The following is a 21,823-nucleotide window of genomic DNA, read 5'->3' on the forward strand; positions in this document are numbered from 1 at the left end:
TGTTTATTTGATGTGGCTGATGACATGATGCTGGATTAAATGCCTCTGACCGTTCACATGAATCCTCACTATGGATCACTATGGATTTATTCTGTCAGACTGAGGAGATGCCGTCGTCGTTCATGCTGAATCTGCTTTTGTGCTAGATGATAGTTTCTGTACTGAAGTTCAGGCTTCTTGCATGTTTTCTATTTAGTTTTGCAACAGGTTTCCTGAAAAGTCTCATCTCACAACTAGAATAGAAAACTATTTTAAAAAAATGTCAGTGCTTCTTATAAAATATCTATTATTCTATATTTCTATTGACTACAAATCCCATGAAACCAACAATGCATGTGTCCTACTAACACGTAATGTGTTTGTATCCAGAGTGTGGTACAGACGACCTGATTCTATTGTCCTAGAGCTCCACAGATCTATTTATCAGCAGACATTTGGACCGTCGTAGTGGAAGAAGCAGGTTCCAATAACATTCTATTCTGCAAGTCATGACAACGTGAACATGCATGAAGAACACCGGTACCCTGAAACTGGGGCAGCTAAATGGAATTCAGCCAATATTCAGTCCATTATTACAGCTGAGGACAGTGAGTGTGTGCAGTGATTGGAGCTGGTGAGGAAGAGTTCATCCACGTCTACATCGTCCACCAGCTGTTGGCTCACTCATTGTTTCTGCTGTCCTTCAACATGGAAACACGTTTTTATGTGGAAACTGGTCATTAAGACCCTCTGTGCTTTGAGCTAAATGCTAATGTATATTTAACAGCTGTGTTTACCAAGATCATCTTATTTTCGTGTGTTAGCATGCTAACATTAGATAGTTAGTGAACAGAGCCCAGCTCATGGGAACGTCAGTAGTTCTTGGGTGTTTGGTCATAAACCAAAGTATCGGACACATTAGAACGTTGACCTGATAAAGTTATTACAATTCATCCTAAGGGGAACATTTATCCAAATGTTTGGATATTTCAGCATGAAACAAAGTGGTGGACTAAAAATCAACTACATAAAGTGTAAAGATTGGCATCTTCAGTAGGAAGCGATGGGTTTAGGACTGAGACACAAACAGGGTGGGGACAGTATTGGTGTGGTCTTTTCATGGGATTTGTGAACAATAATCCAAATGTAGAATAATGCCAGAATGCATTCTGTACCTATCAGACTGAGTGATCTGTGGTGTTGTGCATCTAGTCTCTGCAGTGTCCCCCAGTGTGACCATGCTCTCCACATCAGTCCCTATATCAACCATGGATGGGGAGGACACTGAAGCCTCCACACCGCTCAACCCTCTCCTGGACAGGAAGTCACTTGGCTGTCAGGGCGGTCTGGTTCCATCCTGCTGGCTCCTCTACTTTAAGCCCATCGTGGCCATCAGTGTTGGTGCGCTGCTGTTTGTATCGGGAACAACCTTGGCCCTGCTCTCCTTCACCCAGGTGGGCAATGTCCCCTACCTGCTGGGGCCGCTGTTCCTCTTTGTGGGTCTGATGTTCCTGGTCACCGGCCTGGTCTGGGTCCCTGTGCTCAAACAGAGCCTGGAGCAACAGCCACTCACTGAGGTCAACCATGGCAAGGGGGACCAGGTGGAGCACAAGCACCACTGATGGGGAACCCTGAACCAGTAACCATCTGCTCTGAAAGCACAAAGTGATGTGAACTAAAGTGTGAGGTCACACTCTGTGGGAGTGTAGGATCTGGTGGTTTTGGAGCTTGACCCATAGCAGGGACTAACAGTCAGGATGTCTTGGCCTCAGTGAGCATTCTTAACTTGGATTTGTCTGGATTACCATCAGTCTGACATCGAGATCACGACAAGCCGTTTTCTGTTTGTTAAGCTAATCAGTCTGGGTACGTAGGATTTTAGAAATACTGAGGTCATGAAGAATAAAAACATATTTTACAAAATGGATTTTTCTTTTTTCTTTATTTAGCTGACTCTTCTGTTAGATTGTTAGAACATATTATCTCCCTGTCCTGTGAACACCTTGTGTCCTATAGACCTCTGTGTTTTAAAATGCTTCATTTAGCCTAAGAATGAACAACCAATACTTAATCCTGACGTTTATCTGAAAAGGGTTTTCTCTGAGCATCAACTCTGCACAGTGCCAGGAATAACATTCTGGTGAGGAAATAATGAACATATTAGACTAAAAATAAGTAGAAATAGAATAAGCCTTCAAAGTATTTGTTTGTTGCAGTCGACCTGGAAGCTGCAGCAGCGTTTGGTAGACCAGCCAGTTGGCTACAAACATGTTAGACTTTAACATCATTGCGTCTTAACAAGTTAGTGACTGGTGTCTCAAAGCAGTTCTCGTTTCCTGTGGTTTATAGTGAGACCAGAGTGACAAGACTTTTCTTTTGTTGTACTTGTGATATCACAGCCCTGTGTTACTGGCCTCCTCTCCACTCTTTAAACTGGAATAAACAGTTGCCCTCACTTCAGACTACTACTGATACTCTTATCTTTATCATTCCATTTGACAATAGAACATGTGAAACTTTATCTTTGTTATTAAGAGGTTTAGTAGACCAGTAAGAAATGGTATTAAATTCTTACATACCAAAGGCAGAGCCGTCAGTGGTGGACCATCACAGCCAGACTTCCACGCTGTAGACCAGGGGTGCCCACACTTTTTCGGCTTGCGAGCTACTTTTAAAATGACCAAGTCAAAATGATCTACCAACATTAAAAATGCTGAATATCTATTTATATATATATATATATATATATATATATACTGAGTATACTTTATATTTACAATATATGTTGGCGTACCTTGCATAACTGCATGAACCCTTATGGCACAATACAATTCTGTACATGTTTGGTCATTACCTTACTCTGATGACTTGCACTGAATGGGATTGGCCAGAGTAGCATAGTCCGGACAGTAGCTGCTGGTAGCCCGCCTCAAGCAGACTTCAAATGATCATCAGTCATGGTGGAACGGTGTTTGGACTTAATGTTCTTCATGTGGGAAAAGGCTGACTCACATAAATGAGTAGAGCCGAATAATGCAGTCAAGAAGGGATCACATGTCCTCATGTTTGGGTACTTTTCCTCTGTGAGAAAACTGTCCATGAGCCCTGGACTTCAGCTGAATGTCAGCTTGCAGTGTCCAAATCTCATCCTCCACTCCAGACGAGTTCAGGTGAAACAGCGTTGCAATTTTTGATGCGAGTGAATCAACCTCAATATCTTCCCCAAATGTGCAGCACATAAGTGTAGCAACTGGCTCGAGTAAAGCAAAGTCTCGAAAGCGTTTGTCAAACTCTGACAGACACTTGTCAATCTGCTCTGTGTAGCGCGCACTGTCAAGTTACGCACACGCCGTCCGTTGAGTCTCCAGTTCTGACGCGAGGTTTTGGAAGTTTCCCAAATCATGGCGCTGCAGCTTTAGCTTCTTTAGTAGAAATAAATTGGAAGGCTAACTAATTAGCTCGCCGGAGTTTTGCGGTAGCTCGCGCGGTTGACCGCGCATACGTGGTGACCCGTGTGTTAGAAAATCAAGTGGCAAATGCCATGAGGACATCTCATTTTTTTTGAATGGCATGCGATCTACCCGCACTACCTCCGCGACGTATTGGGCACCCCTGCTGTAGACGGTCATAAGAGGGGGGTGCAGCCTGAGCAGGTGTAAGAGGTCATGTAAACCCTGGCGTGGAACCATCGGTCACCACTGCGGAGATCAAACAGAAACGTTCACGCTTTTACCGTTAACACTGGGCATGTACAGACATGTATACCTTGCATGATGAATGAAACATGTTTGACAGACTGGCTAGCTCAATGTTTGTTGTGTCAGATCAGCATGAGAAGTGATCTCTCTATGTGTTGTTCAGCTAGATCCATCTTATGTTAAATAGTAAATGGGCTGTACTTGTTTCTCTCTTTTCTAGTCTTCTGACCACTCAAAGCTCTTTAACACTACATGACATCATTCACCCATTCATCCACTGATGACAGGGCTACCATGCAAGGTACCACCTGCCCATCAGGACCATAACATTCATACACCGCAGGAACAGCCTGCGGGAGTAATTTGGGGTTAAGTGTCCCAAGGACACATGGACTAGCGGAGCCGGGGATCGAACCGCCGATCCTCTGATAGAAGGACGACAGTCTCCCCCATTATTCACACTTGATGCAGTTTTTAAGGACATTTTTCAGCTCTGACTGAAGATGACGTCCTCATTCTTAATACTGCTAACAAAGCTCTGATTGGCCAACTGTCTCTCCAACCAGAGACACAGCTGTCCATGAGCACAGCAGAGCTGACTGAACACAGGTCAGCTTTAACCAGTGGATGATCCACTGGTTAAAGCTGTGGATCAGAGGTCTGGAACCAGGCCTTTGAGAGTCCCCAAACTAACCAGAGAAGCCCTATAGGTATAGTGTAACTGCTTCTAACCAAAGGGACTGAAACAGGCAGTAAAGACCTTTTTAAAGGAGCCTTTAATAACCTTTAATATATTAAACACTATTACTGCTGTCCCTGTGGGACAAAGTGTAAATGAAGACCAAATGAAGACCTCTACATATGAAGACCATGCAGGTCTTAAAGTGATTTCATGTTGTAGGCCAGCTGGGAGGTACTGCCAAAAGGTTAGATTAAAATATATAAAATGTCTTTAGTAATGTACAAAGTTATGTTTATGTTCTCAAGAATTATAAAGATACAAATTCAAACAAAGCAAAATGTCAGCAGTTCCATTTGAATATCACAACTCCAATCATTAGAGACAAACGTGTCTCTGCTAACGTTCTCTCCGATGAAAGGACCCTGAATACATTAAATATGGATTCATAATGACAGGCAGGGGCGGTGAGGGTCAACAGAATATTTATTTTGGTCATTACATAACACATGTTTACAGATTATATTTTCTCATGTTTTTTTTTGTTTTCATTAATTATTTGGGATGGTGGTCCTTGGATATTTTTAACAATCACAAGTGGACCTTAAGTTATAAAAGGTTGAGAACCCTGTTTGTAGATGTCATATCTCCTGTGTTCATTTTCTCTATTTCATTTGACGAATATGTCACACAGGCCGTCCCACGCGGGTCATTTTCTGCTGACCATCTGTCTCATTGTATCCTGGTTGGCTGTTGCTCTACTTTATTTATTTATTTGTCATCTTCTCCATAAGCCGCTGTGGCTGCTGGTGGGCTGTGTAAATCCTTTAGAACCGGATTACTGAGGCAGAGCAATGCCACTGGACATATCCATCTCTGATTGTTCTCAGATCAACATGGCCGCTGGTGCAGACCACCCAAACTACCCCCCCCCCCCCCCCCCCCCCACACACACACACACACACAGTCCTGTGGCTCCAGGCCAAAGACCGGCGGATGCACACAGACCATCTGTCTGTGTGCAGAATGCAAATACAACAGAAAATACTCAACAAATACCACAACAATACACTGATGCCAACATGTCTACAAGTGTGTAAATGTGGCCTGTTTTTCAGTTTTTTGACGTTGATTCAACAGTGGAGAGCAGCTTAGGTCTTCAACCACTGACGCTCGATACCAACCCCCATTAATGCTGATACGGAGCTGATGGACACAATAACTCTCTGTTCCATGATACAAGATTATTTATATTTGATTCAACTGTATTAATGTAGCACAGAGTACCAGAGTACGTCCTGGTTTGTAAAAAAAGATCATTTGAGGACGGCTAGATAGCAACACTATGGGAAGGTCAGTAACTACAAATATGAGTAATATGTGCAGCTGTCTAATTGCTTATATCATTTTAGAAATAATCTATACAGCACATCAAATTTAAATGAACACGTTTGCAAAGAGAGATTAATTATTATTGTGAAGAAATATAAATGTCACGATGATAACCATGTATTATTTTTGAACCTATGTCTTTATTTGATAGTGACAGCTGAGATAACAGACAGACAGGAAATGAGGGAGAGAGACATAGGGACGACATGTACGGTCCCCTGTCCTGGGGACAGTTATGTGTGTCCTGAACGGTCAGAGGAGAAGGAGACCAGGCCTGAACAAGCACACATTCTCGGCTACACTCACCTGTTCAAATTGCTGCTGAATCACAAACCCTCACCGGCCAGGTAGGGGTTGAGCCCCTCCCCCCTCGGCACCACGCCCCTCCTCTGAGTGTGTGCGGCACACTACCTGTCCTGAGCGAGGCTGAGCGCCTCACCTGACTCACCTTACAGCGCTCGGAAACTCAATGCCAGGGCACAAAGGCTCCGGGAGAAAAGCGCTAACTGTCGGAGCGTCCCGTCAGCCTACTGTGTGCTGACATGGAGCCGGTCTACCGGGGTCTGGGTCGCTGTGTGTGCTGTTTCTGGCTCGCGGTAGCCTTTGACATCGTGGGACTGCTCGTGCTTCTCATCGGGGTGTTCGTGAACGTGTTCTTCTATGACCTGCTCATCTACGCGGGAGCCATCGTGATCTTCCTCAGCCTCATCTGGTGGGTGTTCTGGTACTCAGGGAACATTGAGGTTCCCCCGGCGGAGCTTGAGGATGATGTCGGGTTACTGAAGAAGGACAAGGGCGCTTTGAGCGGCATCAGCGGCGCAGTGAGGCGCCTCTCCAGCCGCGTGTCCAGCGGCATCAGGACCTCGCTCCGGAGGAACGGAGCGCCGTCTGGCACCCGCGCGGACCGCACGCAGAGGTCAGCCGGGGGGCCAACGCTGGTGGAGCAGGTGGCCGTTGCCATGGCAACGATGACCCCACAGGAGGATACCCCGCACAGTACTGTCTCATCAGTGGCAAGCTGTGACGTAGAAATGCCGCACACAACAACAGAGACCTCACCTACATAGTGTAGGCCGACAGGTGAGGCCTTCACACAAAACCACCTGTAACGTATATGTAGTTACATGTGTGTGTGTGTGTGTGTGTACACACATTATTACAGAACTCTATTATATTGTATTCCTATATTTTACTGCAGCACTATTTTATGTCTTAAATTCCAATTAGACTTTGGAAATAGAGAACACTAAGAATGACCTGCGTCACTGTAACTCTAACTGTTTATGATAATAAAGAACTAGAAACTTACAAAAATGTACCACTAAAATGGTGATTTTTGGAAGCGGTCAGATAACAAAGAATTCTCATTTTTAGATATATTTATACGTTTGGTCACTCAACTTCCAAGGTCAGCACATGTAACAACAGCCAGGATTTAAGAAGTACTGAGGTCAAATTCTCCAACAAAGAAAACTTTACTTGCCACAAAAATGCACATTTTCTATTATCATTGTTTAACCTTTTGTTTCGTTTTTATGTATTTTAACTGTGCAATTATATTTTCTGTAAATCTTCAGGTCATTCAAACCCAAATTCCCAGTAACATTACAATGTCCTCACTCCCTTCTAAAAGTTCACTTTGACCATTTTTTATATATAATAAATATTTTTACATTGGCACCTCATGGCACAATATTATAGAAATAAAGCTAAATTTGATCCAACAAAAGCTTTTATTGTTGTTATTACTTGTATATCAATGCAAGTGAATGTTCAGATGTATTTGTGTTTTTGATGTTACCTATAAAAATATCTAGTTTTCATTTTCTTTCTTTGATGCAGTTTAAATGCAGAACTGAAAGGACGACTTGTGTTGCGGCAGATAAGAATCTTATCACTGGATTAATGATTAACCAGTTCAGTGCTCACTAAGACAAGCCTTTAGTTTAAACAATAGCTGGCTGTCTGATCCCAACACAGCTCATGTCCACTGTGTCTGTGCACACACACTAATGATGACGTGTCCTCTGTTCTCTACCCACAGACAAGAGAGCCTGCCCTACCGTCTTCAGCTGCCTCCACTTCATGCTCAACTCTTCTACTGTTGGTGTGTTCAATGAGAAATTATTAATAATAGACGATGCATGGTGTTCAGACCTAAATGAAGAAATCACTGTAGAAGAGTGGCAGGACATATGTCTACAGAGTTTACTCCAAACAATAAACTCGAGGTTCAAGCTTCTCCAGTATGAATGGGTGATGAGAACATACATTACTTCAGAGTTACTGCATCGCATGTACCCCAATACACCGGATGCTTGTGTTAAATGTGGTATACATAAAGGTAGCTTATCTCATTGCCTTTGGGAATGCACCCTCATTCAAGATTTCTGGAAAGAGATTATTACAATTGTATCTATTTGTATCAACGAACAACTACCATTATGTCCAAAACTCTGTCTCTTTGGGTGTTTCCCAGTAAACTGTACACTTAACAGTAGCAAAAAGAAGACGGTCATATTTTGTCTTCTTGAAGCTGAACATAAAATTGCAATGGCTTGGAAATCTGTTCACAGGCCGAGCAAATGAAATTGGATAGAGGGACTGATACAGTGCCTTGCCCTAGAGAAACTTACATATGCAGTTAAAGGGAAATATAACATCTTTGCAAAGATTTGGGGCTCATTTATGGAGTTTCTGGAGGGGGAAGATTTTGTTGTAACCATATAGTCTACCGGTTTCCTTTTTGTTTTTTTGTGTTTCCCTTCCCCGTTTCTCTCTTCTCTCACTGGTCACATTAGGGAATGTGGGAGCATTCTATTTGTGGGGTATAATATGTATCTATCTGTGCATGTACATATGTCACCCTCTACTGTTATTTTTATTTTTGTTTCTGCTGAGAAACAGTCAGTAACGCCCAACAACACATGCCATTGATATCTTTATTTGAAATATCTCCAAGTGCCTTTGTGTACCTTTTGATGTGCCTTGTTCTGTCCTGTGTTTGTGTATTGTGGAAAAGACAATTAAAAACATTTGTCAAAAAAAAAAATAGACGATGATATTTAGATAATGTGTTGCTGAGTACAGCTTTATTTCAATGTATTTTTCTAATAAATGTTATGTTTTAATCAGTATAGCAGCATCCATTCAGTCTGTGAGATCAAAAGACATCAGAGATATTTTCACTTCATATTTGTGACTTAATGTATCTGTGTGTATGTGATGACTGCTTTGTGTGACGAAACTGTCTTGTTATGATTTTGTGTATATATCTAATGTGTTCTTATAAAGAGCTAACAATGCACCACTGCATCATGAGTTAAACCATCCTATCTCTGGTGCAGTACTCCGTGAGTGCCACATCACTACATAAGTGTCATTATCCAGCAATATCTTACATCAGTGGGATTTGATTCCTCCAGTGGAAAGACAACATCTGGATTCACTCAGAGTGTGAATTATACAATAACAATCGACATTTAACCTTAAGAACGTATGCTACTAGTTATGGAGTCCCATCTCTCTCCTTCCTGAACAAAACATATACTTATTTAACAAATAATTCAGTTTTTACACAAATCCGTCTGTTGACACATCAACAGGAGTCTGTGGCTCACCCAAAGGACTCCCGTAGTTGTGCCAACGGTGTATGAATGGTTATGAATATTAGCTAGATCTGATGGACAGGTGGTGCCTTACATGGTAGCCATCAGTTATGAATGGATGTGAATGGGTGAATGATGACATGTAGTGTTAAAGAGCTTTGAGTGGTCGGAAGACTAGAAAAGAGAGAAACAAGTACAGTCCATTTAGCATTTACATCAGTGAAGTGAATTCATACAGTTTTTCTACAGCAGACAGTGAGGGAGCTGGTGAACAGCATCTCAAGGAAGGAGCATGTAACAGCTGAAGAGAGACCTCCCCCAGGAGTTCGACCAAAACAGCTAAAAGGAGAGTGAATGTTACATTCATCAAGTGACACAAACACAACTCCAAATAACAATGTTGTTTGTGTAAATATGTAACGGTTTGCTAACAAGTTTGCCAAGTCAACTTAAAATGTGATAATATGTTAATGTTGTGTTCACAACTTTTTGTCTCAAGTGATCTAAAATCAGTTATTGAAGGTTTGAGTAATCCCACGGGCGTCAGCTCTCCATCCAATATCAGTCATAGTCATAGGCGAGGGTTTATGTTTTAAGGCTGCGGGGGCCCAAATCAAAGTAAATGCCACCAACATAACTTTTATTGTGCTTCCTTTAGTGGCCTAGTTATAAATGAAATGTGACACTGCTCTGCTAAAATGATAACCGGCTACACCCGTGTTTCCCAAAGGATTTTGTGAGACTATGGTGGGTGGACCTCGGGGAGGTCATGAAGGAAATGTTGTAGGCTACAATTTAAAGTTAAATGCTTCAGTGCGATGCCTTGTGTTGTTCTAAACAATTCATTCATAAACACATTGATTGTAATGATATGGATGGTGATTTCATGACGGCCTTTCTAAGCCGACCTAGAGCCGGAGGGAGGTCTCACGAGGAGGTCCTTCCACACCGAGCAGACTGTTCTGACCCGCTGAGTTTTATTTATTTTTTCATTTATTTTTTCATGGGCCTTCCTCGCCGGTGCTCAACCTCACCCATGTGATTGTGCGCGTCTGGTCCAAACTGGTAATTACGCATTCTTATGAATCACACTGCTTTTCTTGGCAAGACCCGCCCTGCGTAGCATTCGAGCGCTAGGATTGGCCAGGCGTCCATGCTTGCAGAGGTACCGTTCACCTGATTTGTTCAGGTCCTATGGCCTGATCAACGAGCTATCCTGAACCTGACTACTCGAGTTCAATGTCTGACCTTCATCGATCGTCTCTGCCTCAACCACATACACATGACATGCAGCACAACGGATAGGAAGAGCCTGAAATGAAAATCCATTCATTCAAACTTTCTTAACTTTCATTTGAGTACAGTACGATGCAAAATAGAATCTCTAGGATAAACAAAGACATATCTGTGAGGTAGTGTCATAAAGCAGGAGCTTCTGCTGTGACAACAGCAGTAAATGTGATTGGATCAGGCTCCAGGTTTTTGCTGTGACCCTCACCCTACTAAATGATTTCTATATATGTTTCTGGTTAGGTGGGACGTTCTGATCTTTCTTTCCACTTTAAGTTGTTGCAGCAGCTGACATGTTACGCAGGGAAAGCTGAATATGAATATGTGATGTCATCAATAAATGAAATGGGTGCAGGTGGTTAACTAGCTGTGTGTAGCTGGCAGCAGACTTCCTCATTCCCACCCACTGATAACAGGCCTCAGTGTCTAACCTTTGGAACCTGCTGGTTTTATTATATTGCGGTTTCCTCTTCCTGTAGCTGTGCTGTGCAGTACTGCAATACTACGGTTTCTACAACTACACAGAAAAGAAGGGGGACAAATAAATGTACTGTGACAACTTACTGTGGATCATTAGTTCCAAAGAGGGGGAGAGTATGCAATTCCTTACTTTAGTTAACCCATCAAAATAACATTGTATTACATGTAAACACAATTTTAAAAAAGCATAATGCTCCATCAGTGTGACAAAAAGGAACAACAGCAGCGGAGCTATAAGGAGCAGAGATGAGTGGTGGTAGTTTCACAGGACGAGGCACACTGAATCCTTTAGGACAGAACTCTGATGCACTACTCCTCCTGACTCAAACCCTATGGTGACCATATATTATCATATTATTATAGGATTATAAATACATGAAGGGATGTAGTGTAAGGGATGAAGGGATGAGTGTCGTGAGATAGAGGGATGTAGGGTAAGGGTCGAAGAGATGAGGGTAGGGGATGAAGGGATGAGGGTAGGGGATGAAAGGACGAGGGTCATGGGATGAAGGGATGAAGTGTAAGGGGTGAAGGTATGAGGGTCGTGGGATGAAGGGATGAAGTGTAAGGGGTGAAGGTATGAGGGTCGTGGGATGAAGGGATGAAGTGTAAGGGGTGAAGGTATGAGGGTCGTGGGATGAAGGGATGTAGTGTAAGGGATGAAGGGATGAAGGGATAAAGGGATGAGGGTCGTGGGATGAAGGGATGTAGTGTAAGGGATGAAGGGATGAAGGGATGAGGGTCGTGGGATGAAGGGATGTAAGGCAAGGCAAGGCAAGTTTATTTGTATAGCACATTTCAACAACAAGGTAATTCAAAGTGCTTCACATAAAACCATTAAAAGCATCAAAACATAAGGCAAAAGAAAAGGAGATTTAAAAACAATTAATAACATTGATTGAAACATTAAAAACAGTCATTACAACACTAAAAAGCAGTGTAAGAAATAAAATACAGTAGTAAAATGCAGAAATGCAGGAAATTAATATCCTTGAATCTGGTTCAATTAAAGGCAGCAGCAAACAGAAAAGTCTTCAATCTTGATGTAAAGGAGCTGAGGGTCTCAGCAGACCTGCAGCTTTCTGGGACTTTGTTCCAGATGTGTGGAGCAGAAACACTGAACGCTGCTTCTCCATGTTTAGTTCTGACTCTGGGAACAGAAAGTAGACCGGTCCCAGACGACCTAAGGGGTCGGGATGGTTCATAAGGTAGCAGCAGATCAGAGATGTATTTTGGCCCTAAACCATTCAGTGCTTTATAAACCAACAGCAGGATTTTAAAGTCAATTCTTTGTTGGACAGGAAGCCAGTGCAAAGACCTCAGAACTGGAGTGATGTGATCCACCCTCCTGGTCTTAGTGAGGACTCGAGCTGCAGCGTTCTGAATCAGCTGCAGCGTTCTGATTGACTTTGTACAGAGACCTGTAAACACATCGTTACAGTAGTCCAGTCTGCTGAAGATAAATGCATGGACAAGTTTTTCCAAATCCTGTTGAGACATAAGTCCTCTAATCCTTGATGTATTCTTCTTGCTTGGTTTGTGGGTTTTAACATCAGTGATTGAAGCTGAGCGGTGATTTTCAATCGTTCGTCCTTGGTACCAAAAACAATTACTTCTGTTTTATCTTTGTTTAATTGAAGAACATTCCGGCACATCTAGTTGTTGATTTGTTCAATGCAGTTACCCAGCCCTTGTATGGGATTATAGTCCCCTGGTGACATAGTTATGTAGATTTGTGTGTCGTCTGCATAATTATGATAACACACTTTGTTGTTTTCCATAATCTGAGCTAGTGGAAGCATGTTGGGTAAAGGAACAAGGAGAGTAAAGAGGGTCCTGGAATGATGGATGGAGGAGAGCCATGATGGACCGCTGACGTCTGGTGGCAGGTGAGTGGAGACTCTTGAGTGGGGGGGCTGTCTCTTCGGAAGCTCTGATGATGTGGAGTGGAATGGATGTATGTGAGGTATGTGGGGGAAGACCAGCGGCCAGAGAACCTTAATGATATGGTCGGGGTTGGTTGAAGATGGTTGCTGAAAGCTGTGGGACCGCGGTCGACATGGTCGGAGGCTGGTGCCAATAGTCTGAATTTGTTGTACGAGGAATGGGAAAGTGATTTCACAATCGAGTTTCGTGACCTGGGATGTGGGAGGCTCAGATGCCGAGCTAGTGCTGAGCTGAAACCAAAGTGAGCCTACGTGTGAACTCTTTTCTGCCTCCTTCATATCAGGTCCTCCAGGTGATTCATGACGGCTCAGCACTCACAAACATGGAAACCTAAACAAAGTGGAGAGCACACAAGCAGACGCGCGGCACGGAGGAGGGAGATAAGAGTGCTGTGATTTATGTGTGAACAATAAATAATGAATCTGCTCGTTTCATTTACATCATTTGATTTTACAGGGCAAACAATGCCAGAAAAATGTAATGTTCAGACAAAGGCTGTGGTATGTGTAAACAATGAAATAATTATTTAACTACAGCAAGTTTTGTCTTTAAGCTTTCGGGTGTTATCTGTAGTAATTATAGTGACTAATTCCAGCAACTAGCCACTCGGCTGGGTGCGGGAGAAGATCATGTTCCTTACTCGCTTCAATAAAGAGATTCCATGCTCTTTCACTTTTAGGTGAGATTCCCCTTTAATTAGAATTTCCGTTTCCACGTGATGATATGATGACTGACTTCTCTTCCTGGTGTCTCTCCGGTGTGACTTGTGAGCGGTAAAAACCGTGTGATCTCCTCGTCACCCATCATCCCTGACTGATGCACCTGTGCCCCATACAATTTACTCAACTTGATGTAGGCTCCCAATATAAACAGACATAATACACAGACATAACTAATGGCTCCTACAGTAATAGTAATGGTCCAACAAGATGTAAAATTGCATATTTTGAAGTCAAAACCCTTGAATGACCCCAAAACCAAATTCACCTGCACAGGGAGAAGCTGGTGCCATCGTGGTCCAACAGCTCCTCCTCTACACCTCTCTGGATCCTGCTCGTGGACGAAGCAGGAACGTTTGATGTCTCTCCTTTCACTTTGACTTGTGCAATATACCTTCTAAACAAAGCCTAATGATACCAGTGACAGACTTCAAAAGTAGATAACATATTGGCCTCTTGCAATTTAATGTTAGAAGTATTCTCTTTCAACACTAAGTCATTGGAAAATGGAACACTAATTGATATTATTCTCACCAATAGGCCAACTAAGTACACATCTACAGTTGTTTGCCCAAGCCTTAGTGACCATAGCACAAAAAGTAAGGAAATTAGTGTTTGGTAGATTATTTCTCTGTTGTAACAATACTTCTTGGCAATAAATCATATACCGTTGGAAAGCCTGTTTATTTCCCTTTTAAATGGTGCCACATTTGTAAGGAACATGCATTTGTGGGATGAGCAGCAGAGCTGAGTATGTGGGTTGCGCCCATGAAAAATTTGCCAAGTCTTCTCTGCCAATGCCAAACAGAGCGGTTTATCAGAGACTACCTCCAGAATGTGGGAGTGGAGAGGATGGAATGGCCTGCCATCAGTCCTGACCTCAACCCCATTGAACACTTGTGGGATCAGCTGTTCGTGCCAGAGTGACCAACACAACCACGTTGGCTGACTTGCGACAAATGCTTTTTGAAGAATGGGATGCAAGAAACAAGAAACATTGTTGAGGATGTTTGGTCATATTTCAAAAACTCATTCATTTCCATTTGGAATAGAGACGCTCCTTCTGCACAGTCCAGCTGTTGATGAGCTCCAGACTGCCTTTGAACAGCTGCAGGCCTCATAGTTTGGTCTAAAGCTGCTTCTTAATGCTCAGAAAACCAAATTCATTATCTTTTCCAGGTTTGGCTATCAGCCCTTAGATAACGCTGGTATCCATGTTTTAGGAAGAGACCTAATTGAAAGAGTATCATCCTACAAGTACCAGGTATCTGGGTGGATGAGTATGGCTATCTTTTAGAGTGCACATTGAGAACCTAGTGAAGAAAAGGTTATTACCCTGATATGTATTTTATGTAGTCCATCAACCTTGAGCAGGAAAATGAGATCCCTCATTTAGAAAATGTCACCACTTCATTTGCAATCTCTGAAGATTCGTTTGAAACATGATCCTGTAGAAATACGGTTGGAGCTTTCCTTTGACTTCACTGATTTTACACAAAGAGGGAATCTGTTTCAAACTACTTTGTAAACAACGTCAACAAATAAGTGTATTTGAAGATTAAGTATCCATATTAGAGTTGTCGTCATTCTATTATTGTTGGTAGATTTCTCCATATTGTTTTATTACAGCATTCATTTTAATATTTAATATTTCATTTATTCATTCAATATGTGCTGTTTGGTTTTATTATGTCTGCAGAACTGTAGTCAAAAGACTTCAAGGTTAACATTATGTTTTGATTACATCTTTTATATAACATGGTTATATGAATTGTACATGATAATAATGCTTAACATATGTTTATTTTTTATTGTCTCCTTTTACACAAACCCCTGGCATATGGCTATTTTCCCCCCCTGCAAAATATACACACAAAAGCAAAAACCAACACCAAACTGATAAACTATATCTCCCCGTTCCCTGAAGCGAAGACTGGTCACATCAAATTACTTGATGAATTAGCTGTACAGTTAGAAGGAAAAGTGATATGTTGTGGAGATTTTAATGCTCATAGCACATTATGGGGTAATAGTAATGATGACAATGGAATGGTGATAGAAGAATTAATGGAGATAAAAAACTTAGTTTGCTTAAATAATGGAACTGGAACAATATTTAACATCATAACAGGGACAGAGTCGGCAATAGACCTTACTTTAGTATCTGATTCATTGGCAGGTGTTAGCTCCTGGGAGGTAATAAGAGGAACAACAGTAGGAAGTGACCATTATCCAATAATGACTGAAATAGGGCAGAGTTTAGAAGAGTATGAGACAGAAGGACTACAGAAATGGTCTTTCAGCAGTGCTGACTGGGAGAAATGTAGAAGGGTTAGTGATCAAGAAATGGAGAAAGTGTGTATTAGTGAAGATGTAGAAAATGTAAATGATTCTATTTGTCAAGCTATTCTAGAGGCTGCAAAGCAGTCCATGCAGAAGAAAGAGGTAAGCATAAGCAGAAGATGGTTCCTTGGTGGACTAAGGAATGTGATGAAGCTATTAAATCTCGAAATAAAGCTTTTAAAGTATGAAAAAAGAATCATAGTTTTCAGAACCTCATTGAATATAAAAAATTGCAAGCAAATGTAAGGAGGATCATAAAAAAGACAAAGAAGGAATGTTGGAGGAAATGTTGTAACTCAATAGGAAGGAAGACAAAAATGTATACGTTATGGAAAATGATAAAAAGAATGAATGGGATTAAAAGAGAGTTTGGGTATCCAGTCCTAAATGATGGGGAAACAACAGCAGTGAGAGATGCAGAGAAATCAGAGATGTTGGCAAAAACCTTTGTTAAAATACATAGTTCAGATAATATTAGTGAAGAAGGTAAAAAGAGAAGGGAAGCTACAATAATGGAGAATGAACATTTATTACAGCAAGAGGAAGATACTAATGATCTGCTAAACAAGCCTTTTACAAACACAGAACTTAGCCGATGTCTCAAGAAAACCAAAACGTCGGCACCAGGCAAGGATCAGATTTGTTATATAATATGAAGCAATCTAAGTGAATCCTCTAAGGATATATTACTCGAATTATATAATAAAGTTTGGGAGGGTGGGAAATTGCCTCAAAGCTGGAAGGAGGCCATTGTAGTCCTGATACGCAAACCCGGTAAAGATTGTACGAACCCAGGAACTATAGACCGATAGCTTTAACATCAAATATCTGCAAAATAATGGAGAAAATGATAAATGAAAGATTAATATATTATGTAGAAAGTAAAGGATATATATCCAAATACCAGAGTGGATTCAGGAAAGGGAGAAGTACAATAGATCCAGCTTTAAGTTTAGAACATGAAATTAGGAAAGCACAGGTAAACAAGGAAAGTGTTGTGGCTGTCTTCTTTGACATAGAGAAAGCATATGACATGATGTGGAGATAATTGGGTTATTAATTAGACTCTGCAAGTTAGGTATTAAGGGTCGAATGTATGGATGGATAAAGGATTTTATATTACAAAGATGTATAGAAGTCAGAGTAGGAAAGAGCTATTCTGGAAAGTTTGGTATTGAAAATGGAACACCTCAAGGTAGTATTGTCAGTCCATTACTATTCTCCATAATGATAAATGATGTGTTCAGTGAAATTGAAAATGGGATCGTCACTATTTGCAGATGATGGGGCAATTTGGAAGAGGGGAAGAAATGTGGAATTCATAGTAAACAAACTGCAGAGAGCCATTTTGAAGGTAGAAGAGTGGTCATATAAATGGGGTTTTAAATTCTCAGTAAGACAAAGACGATGTTCTTTACAAGGAGACAAATTGGAAGTGAAGTAAAACTAGAACTATATAATCATGAATTGGAGAGAGTAAAACACTTTAAATATTTAGGTTTGTGGTTTGACGAAAGGATCACATGGGCTGTACATAATAATAAAGTAGAGAATACATGTAAAAAAGTATTAAATATAATGCGGTGTTTGGTGGGAAGTGAATGGGGGGCAGATAGAACTGCTTTGAAAACAATATACAGTGGATTAATTAGATCTATATTAGATTATGGTTGTGTGGTGTATGGATCAGCAGCAAGCACATCTCTTAAAAAACTGGATATTATTCAATATCAGGCCATTGCCTGATATTGAATAATATCCAGAATATGCAGCGGTGCCTTTAAAACAACCCCAACAGCTGCATTACAGGTGGAAATGGGTGAAATGCCGCTAGAACTAAGAAGAACACAGTTAGCATTGAGTTATTGGGCAAATCTACAGGGACACAGTGAAGAACATCCAACACAAGAAACGTTAGAACCTTGCTGGGAAAAGGAGAGGAGGGAGACAAGAAGCTTTGGCTGGACAGTAGCACAGAAAGCAACAGAACTTGGCATAGCTAAATTAAACTTCAGTCCAACAGTCCCATTACCAACAATAGCACCGTGGATACTTCCTGATGCCACAGTAGACTTTACGTTATTAAAAAAGAAGAACAAGGGTAGAGCGGATCATTTCAATTGGCATACAATACAGGCACATATCGACAGTTACCACAGTTATATCCAGGTTTTTACAGATGCATCAAAGAATTTAGGAAACAAGGTAGGAGTGGCATTTATTGTCCCAGAATTTAATATTAAAATAGGTAAAATGATCACTGAGGGACTATCAGTGTACACAGGGGAAATGCTGGCAATAATGTCAGCACTACAGTGAATAGAGGACACAAGACCATTGAGGGCAATCATTTGTTCAGACTCAAGCTCATCATTAGCCAGATTACAGAACAGCCATTCAGACAGTAGACCAGACATCCTTATAGAAATACAACAAACATAATACAGAATTCAAATGATGGGTCTGACAGTCATATTCCTATGGGTACCAGCACATATTGGGGTCATAGGAAATGAAATGGCAGATAAAACTATGGGAAGAAGACAGGAAAGGACGATGGTTTTACCGAGTTCAGAGGAAAGTGGGAGAAATGAGATGTGCAGGAAGGAACAGGAGAGAGGAAACGGTGATATCAAGGCTTAGATTTGGACATACAGGCCTAAACGGTATGCTTAAATAAATAGGTAAACATGAAACAGGGAAATGTGACTATTGTGAGCAAGAGGAAATAATAGAGCATGTAATTGTACATGTACGGTTGGGTATAGTGGATATTTTGCAAAAGAACTCAAAAAGTGAGTGTTATCAAGTATTATTTCAATATCTTAGATTAATTAATATTATTAAGAAAATATGAGCTCGTTGTTTTGTTTTGTTTATTTTTTCTTTTCCTTTTGAATTCAATTTTGTATATAAGTAGCCTATTAGACATCCTGATCCACACTCCATACCAGTTGGTGGCGGTAATGCGCTAATTCCTTGTTTGCCAACCGCCAATAAACCTCAAATAAGAAGAAGAAGAAGAAGAAGACTGGTCACAGAGCCAACCGGAACCTTTTACCTGGAGTCAAGCTTATGGGAAGACTTTGAATGTGGCACCCGAGTCCTGTATTCACTTCCGTAAACAAGTGGTTCTCTTCCTCTAGTGAACACATGCGCTAATACACCTAGGGTTTCGTCGAGCAGTTGTTTTCAACACACTGTCATAACTCTACCAACATCATTACTCGTGTCCTGAGGCAGTACACGGTGGAATATGGAGGTGGACGGTCGGGACTTTTTGAACTCTCCTCCTGTTAAGACGGTCAGATTTGGAGGCACTGTAGTGGAAACGTTAGCTAAACATAAACGGGTGAGTGGTAACGTCATGCTATCAAACAGAGCTGGGGCTGTGTGTTTATGTCAGCCATGTGAACATGGACATCTCTGGAAGATGTCGATGATGAATAAGAACATTATATTAACAAGGACCGCGTGAACTGTAGACTGGCAGCTTTCAGTCTGTGATTGGCTGTTTCTCTCGTTTGAAGGGAGACTCCAGTGACTATGAGCTGCTGAAACACCAGCTGGCTGATCCCGAGATAAAGGTAGAGTAAAGCACCTGAGTGTTTCAGGGGACCTGGGATCTGTGTAGTGTGTGTTCCTTAATGAGCTCTCTCCCCTGACAGGATGCCCAGATCATCAACTGGCTTCAAGAATTTCGGAGTTGTGTGACCCAGCTCACCAAGGACCACGAGCAGCTCATCTATACCATCCTGGTGAGTGTGCAAAGACAACAGCATGAAGAGTGCTCGTTGTAGCTCATCGTCTTCAGCTGCATGGGTGCACAGACCGCCTTAAGAGCTGAAGGGATTAGTTGACTGAATAATGGCTGAAACTCTTCTGTGGTTGTGTGTGTGTGTTTTCTAGAGGCTTCCGTGGGTGGGGCGGAGCCAGGCTGTGGTGGAGGAGTACATGGCCTTCCTCAGTAACCTGGTCTCAGCACAGACTGTCTACCTGTGTGCCTGCCTCAAGATGGTGGTCTCCCACTTTACTCCCAGTAGGTTCCCCTGACTGGTGGTAAAATAATCCAATGTTTCTACAATAAATACAGAATTGAAGCTCTTAACTATCTAGTGTTGCCTGACTGTCATCCTTGTATGTTTTCAGTTTAAATGTTAAGGCAAAGTGAGACCATGAGATATGTTTACTGTATCTCACCATCAGTGACTGGTGGAGTAATATTGTGTGTTTTTGTTTCCAGAGAGAGTGACTATCTGTGAGGGAGGGGTTGATATCTCCGATTCAGATGATGAAGATGAAAGTAAGTGTCCTCCATCTTATTTCAGGACTGAGTATGTTTTACATCTGACCAGGGTGTGTCCTTGGTGTTTTACTACTTGCTGCGGCTTGGGGAGTGTTGGGCTGCTTTCTCACCTGTAGTTGGGTTCATTTGGTCTGGACCAAGGGAACAAAAACATCCATTTTAGTTGAGGTCCAGTTCCTGTTCACACTGAAGAGGAGTCAACATGAAGTTATACAGGCTGACCGGTAACTCACTGATTGGACAGTTTGAATCATCGGGACCCACGTGGGGAAACACTTTAATGCTTCTGATGTGAATATTTAAGAAGAAATAACTGATTATTAGTGTTGTTAGAAATCAACTGCATGTTTTAAGTACTGACTAACAGGTAGAGAATGGGACTGGACAAAAGCCCCTTTGCACACTCCCAGATGACTGGTTCAAATGTCAGGGAGCGCACGGACACGTGCATGCGGCGTCTTTTACTCTCACGATTCAGTGCATAATACTGAGGGATCGCTGTCACACACTTTTCAATAAACTTAAACTTAAGACATACAAGCAAAGCACTTTTAACATCTTTTCAAGTGTTAATCGGGGGAAATACCAGTGTTGATGTGCATAAATAGTTCATGTACATGGCCTTATGAAAATCAATTATTAGATCTCCTGAGCAGATTTCACGATCAGCAGATGGATTTAATAGTAGTCTAGCTGTCAACATCAGCTGGAATCCCATGTGTGCTATCATAACCATCCTGTGGTTGGTTCGTTTGCTTTCACACCACAAACAAACCGCACCAGAGTCCACGAGGAAGTGGCCCGAGTCCCACCTCTTCCACTGGTCTAGGTTCAGTTATGGTTAGAATTCAGGTTGGATTGACAGTTTTCACAGCAGCCCAAATGAACCAGACTAACCGGCAAACAGACCTGAGTTAGTTTGAACCGAACCACACAGGTAAGGTGTGAAGCAGCATTAAGACAGTGAGAAGTATGAATGAGACACTGGCTCCCATCCTTCTCCTCAAAGTCTCTGGTTAATCACTCGTGATGGAGCGATGAACACAAACTCTACCGCTCCTTTGATTTGTCTAGACCTCCCCAGAAACTTCAATCAGTGTCACCAGGCGTTGCAGCTCATCACCAAATATGTTCCAAGGTAAGTCACTTTCATTGCTTTATTAGTGTGTATGGTTTCACTCAGCTATTTGTTTTCTATATTCTATTCTATGACTTTTTACAACTTTGGAATGAATAACAGGGCTTGACAAGAGAATGACCTCCGAGTAAGCCGGAGAAGGTTGTCACACATCCACTATTAATGTCTCTGTAACTCTGAAGGCTGTTGTCATTATGTTCTATCAGCAGAGTTGTGTATCGTCGGTGTAGAAATGGATATTATG

The 21,823-nt window shown here is 41.7% G+C and overlaps 3 protein-coding genes across 5 annotated transcripts in view; all 3 read left to right on the forward strand.

The window, feature by feature from the left end:
* The first annotated feature begins 165 nt into the window (after nt 1-165).
* On the forward strand, nt 166-1,882 carry LOC142938708 (phosphoinositide-interacting protein-like). Its single transcript, XM_076082071.1, has one exon. It carries the CDS (start codon nt 1,218-1,220, stop codon nt 1,599-1,601), a length of 384 nt encoding a protein of 127 aa, XP_075938186.1. The 5' UTR covers nt 166-1,217; the 3' UTR covers nt 1,602-1,882.
* A 4,408-nt stretch (nt 1,883-6,290) lies between these two features.
* On the forward strand, nt 6,291-6,815 carry LOC142938503 (transmembrane protein 238). The gene has a single exon (XM_076081725.1). It carries the CDS (start codon nt 6,291-6,293, stop codon nt 6,813-6,815), a length of 525 nt encoding a protein of 174 aa, XP_075937840.1.
* Nucleotides 6,816-19,222: 12,407 nt separating this feature from the next.
* Nucleotides 19,223-21,823, forward strand: part of rrn3 (RRN3 homolog, RNA polymerase I transcription factor) — a 16,591-nt gene continuing 13,990 nt past the window's right edge. For 2 of the 3 annotated variants that reach the window (XM_076082082.1, XM_076082092.1), the window contains exons 1-6: nt 19,227-19,487; nt 19,666-19,722; nt 19,804-19,893; nt 20,045-20,174; nt 20,379-20,438; nt 21,516-21,579. In XM_076082082.1, the coding sequence (XP_075938197.1) occupies nt 19,392-19,487; nt 19,666-19,722; nt 19,804-19,893; nt 20,045-20,174; nt 20,379-20,438; nt 21,516-21,579 (497 nt within the window). In that variant the 5' untranslated portion in view covers nt 19,227-19,391. Of the gene's footprint in view, nt 19,488-19,665; nt 19,723-19,803; nt 19,894-20,044; nt 20,175-20,378; nt 20,439-21,515; nt 21,580-21,823 lie in introns of all 3 variants that reach the window. The other variant, XR_012949693.1, reaches the window with a different exon arrangement.

The sequence above is a fragment of the Anarhichas minor genome, unplaced genomic scaffold (assembly GCF_050575085.1).
Source record: "Anarhichas minor isolate MPS153535 unplaced genomic scaffold, ASM5057508v1 ptg000007l, whole genome shotgun sequence".
NCBI lineage: Eukaryota > Metazoa > Chordata > Actinopteri > Perciformes > Anarhichadidae > Anarhichas > Anarhichas minor.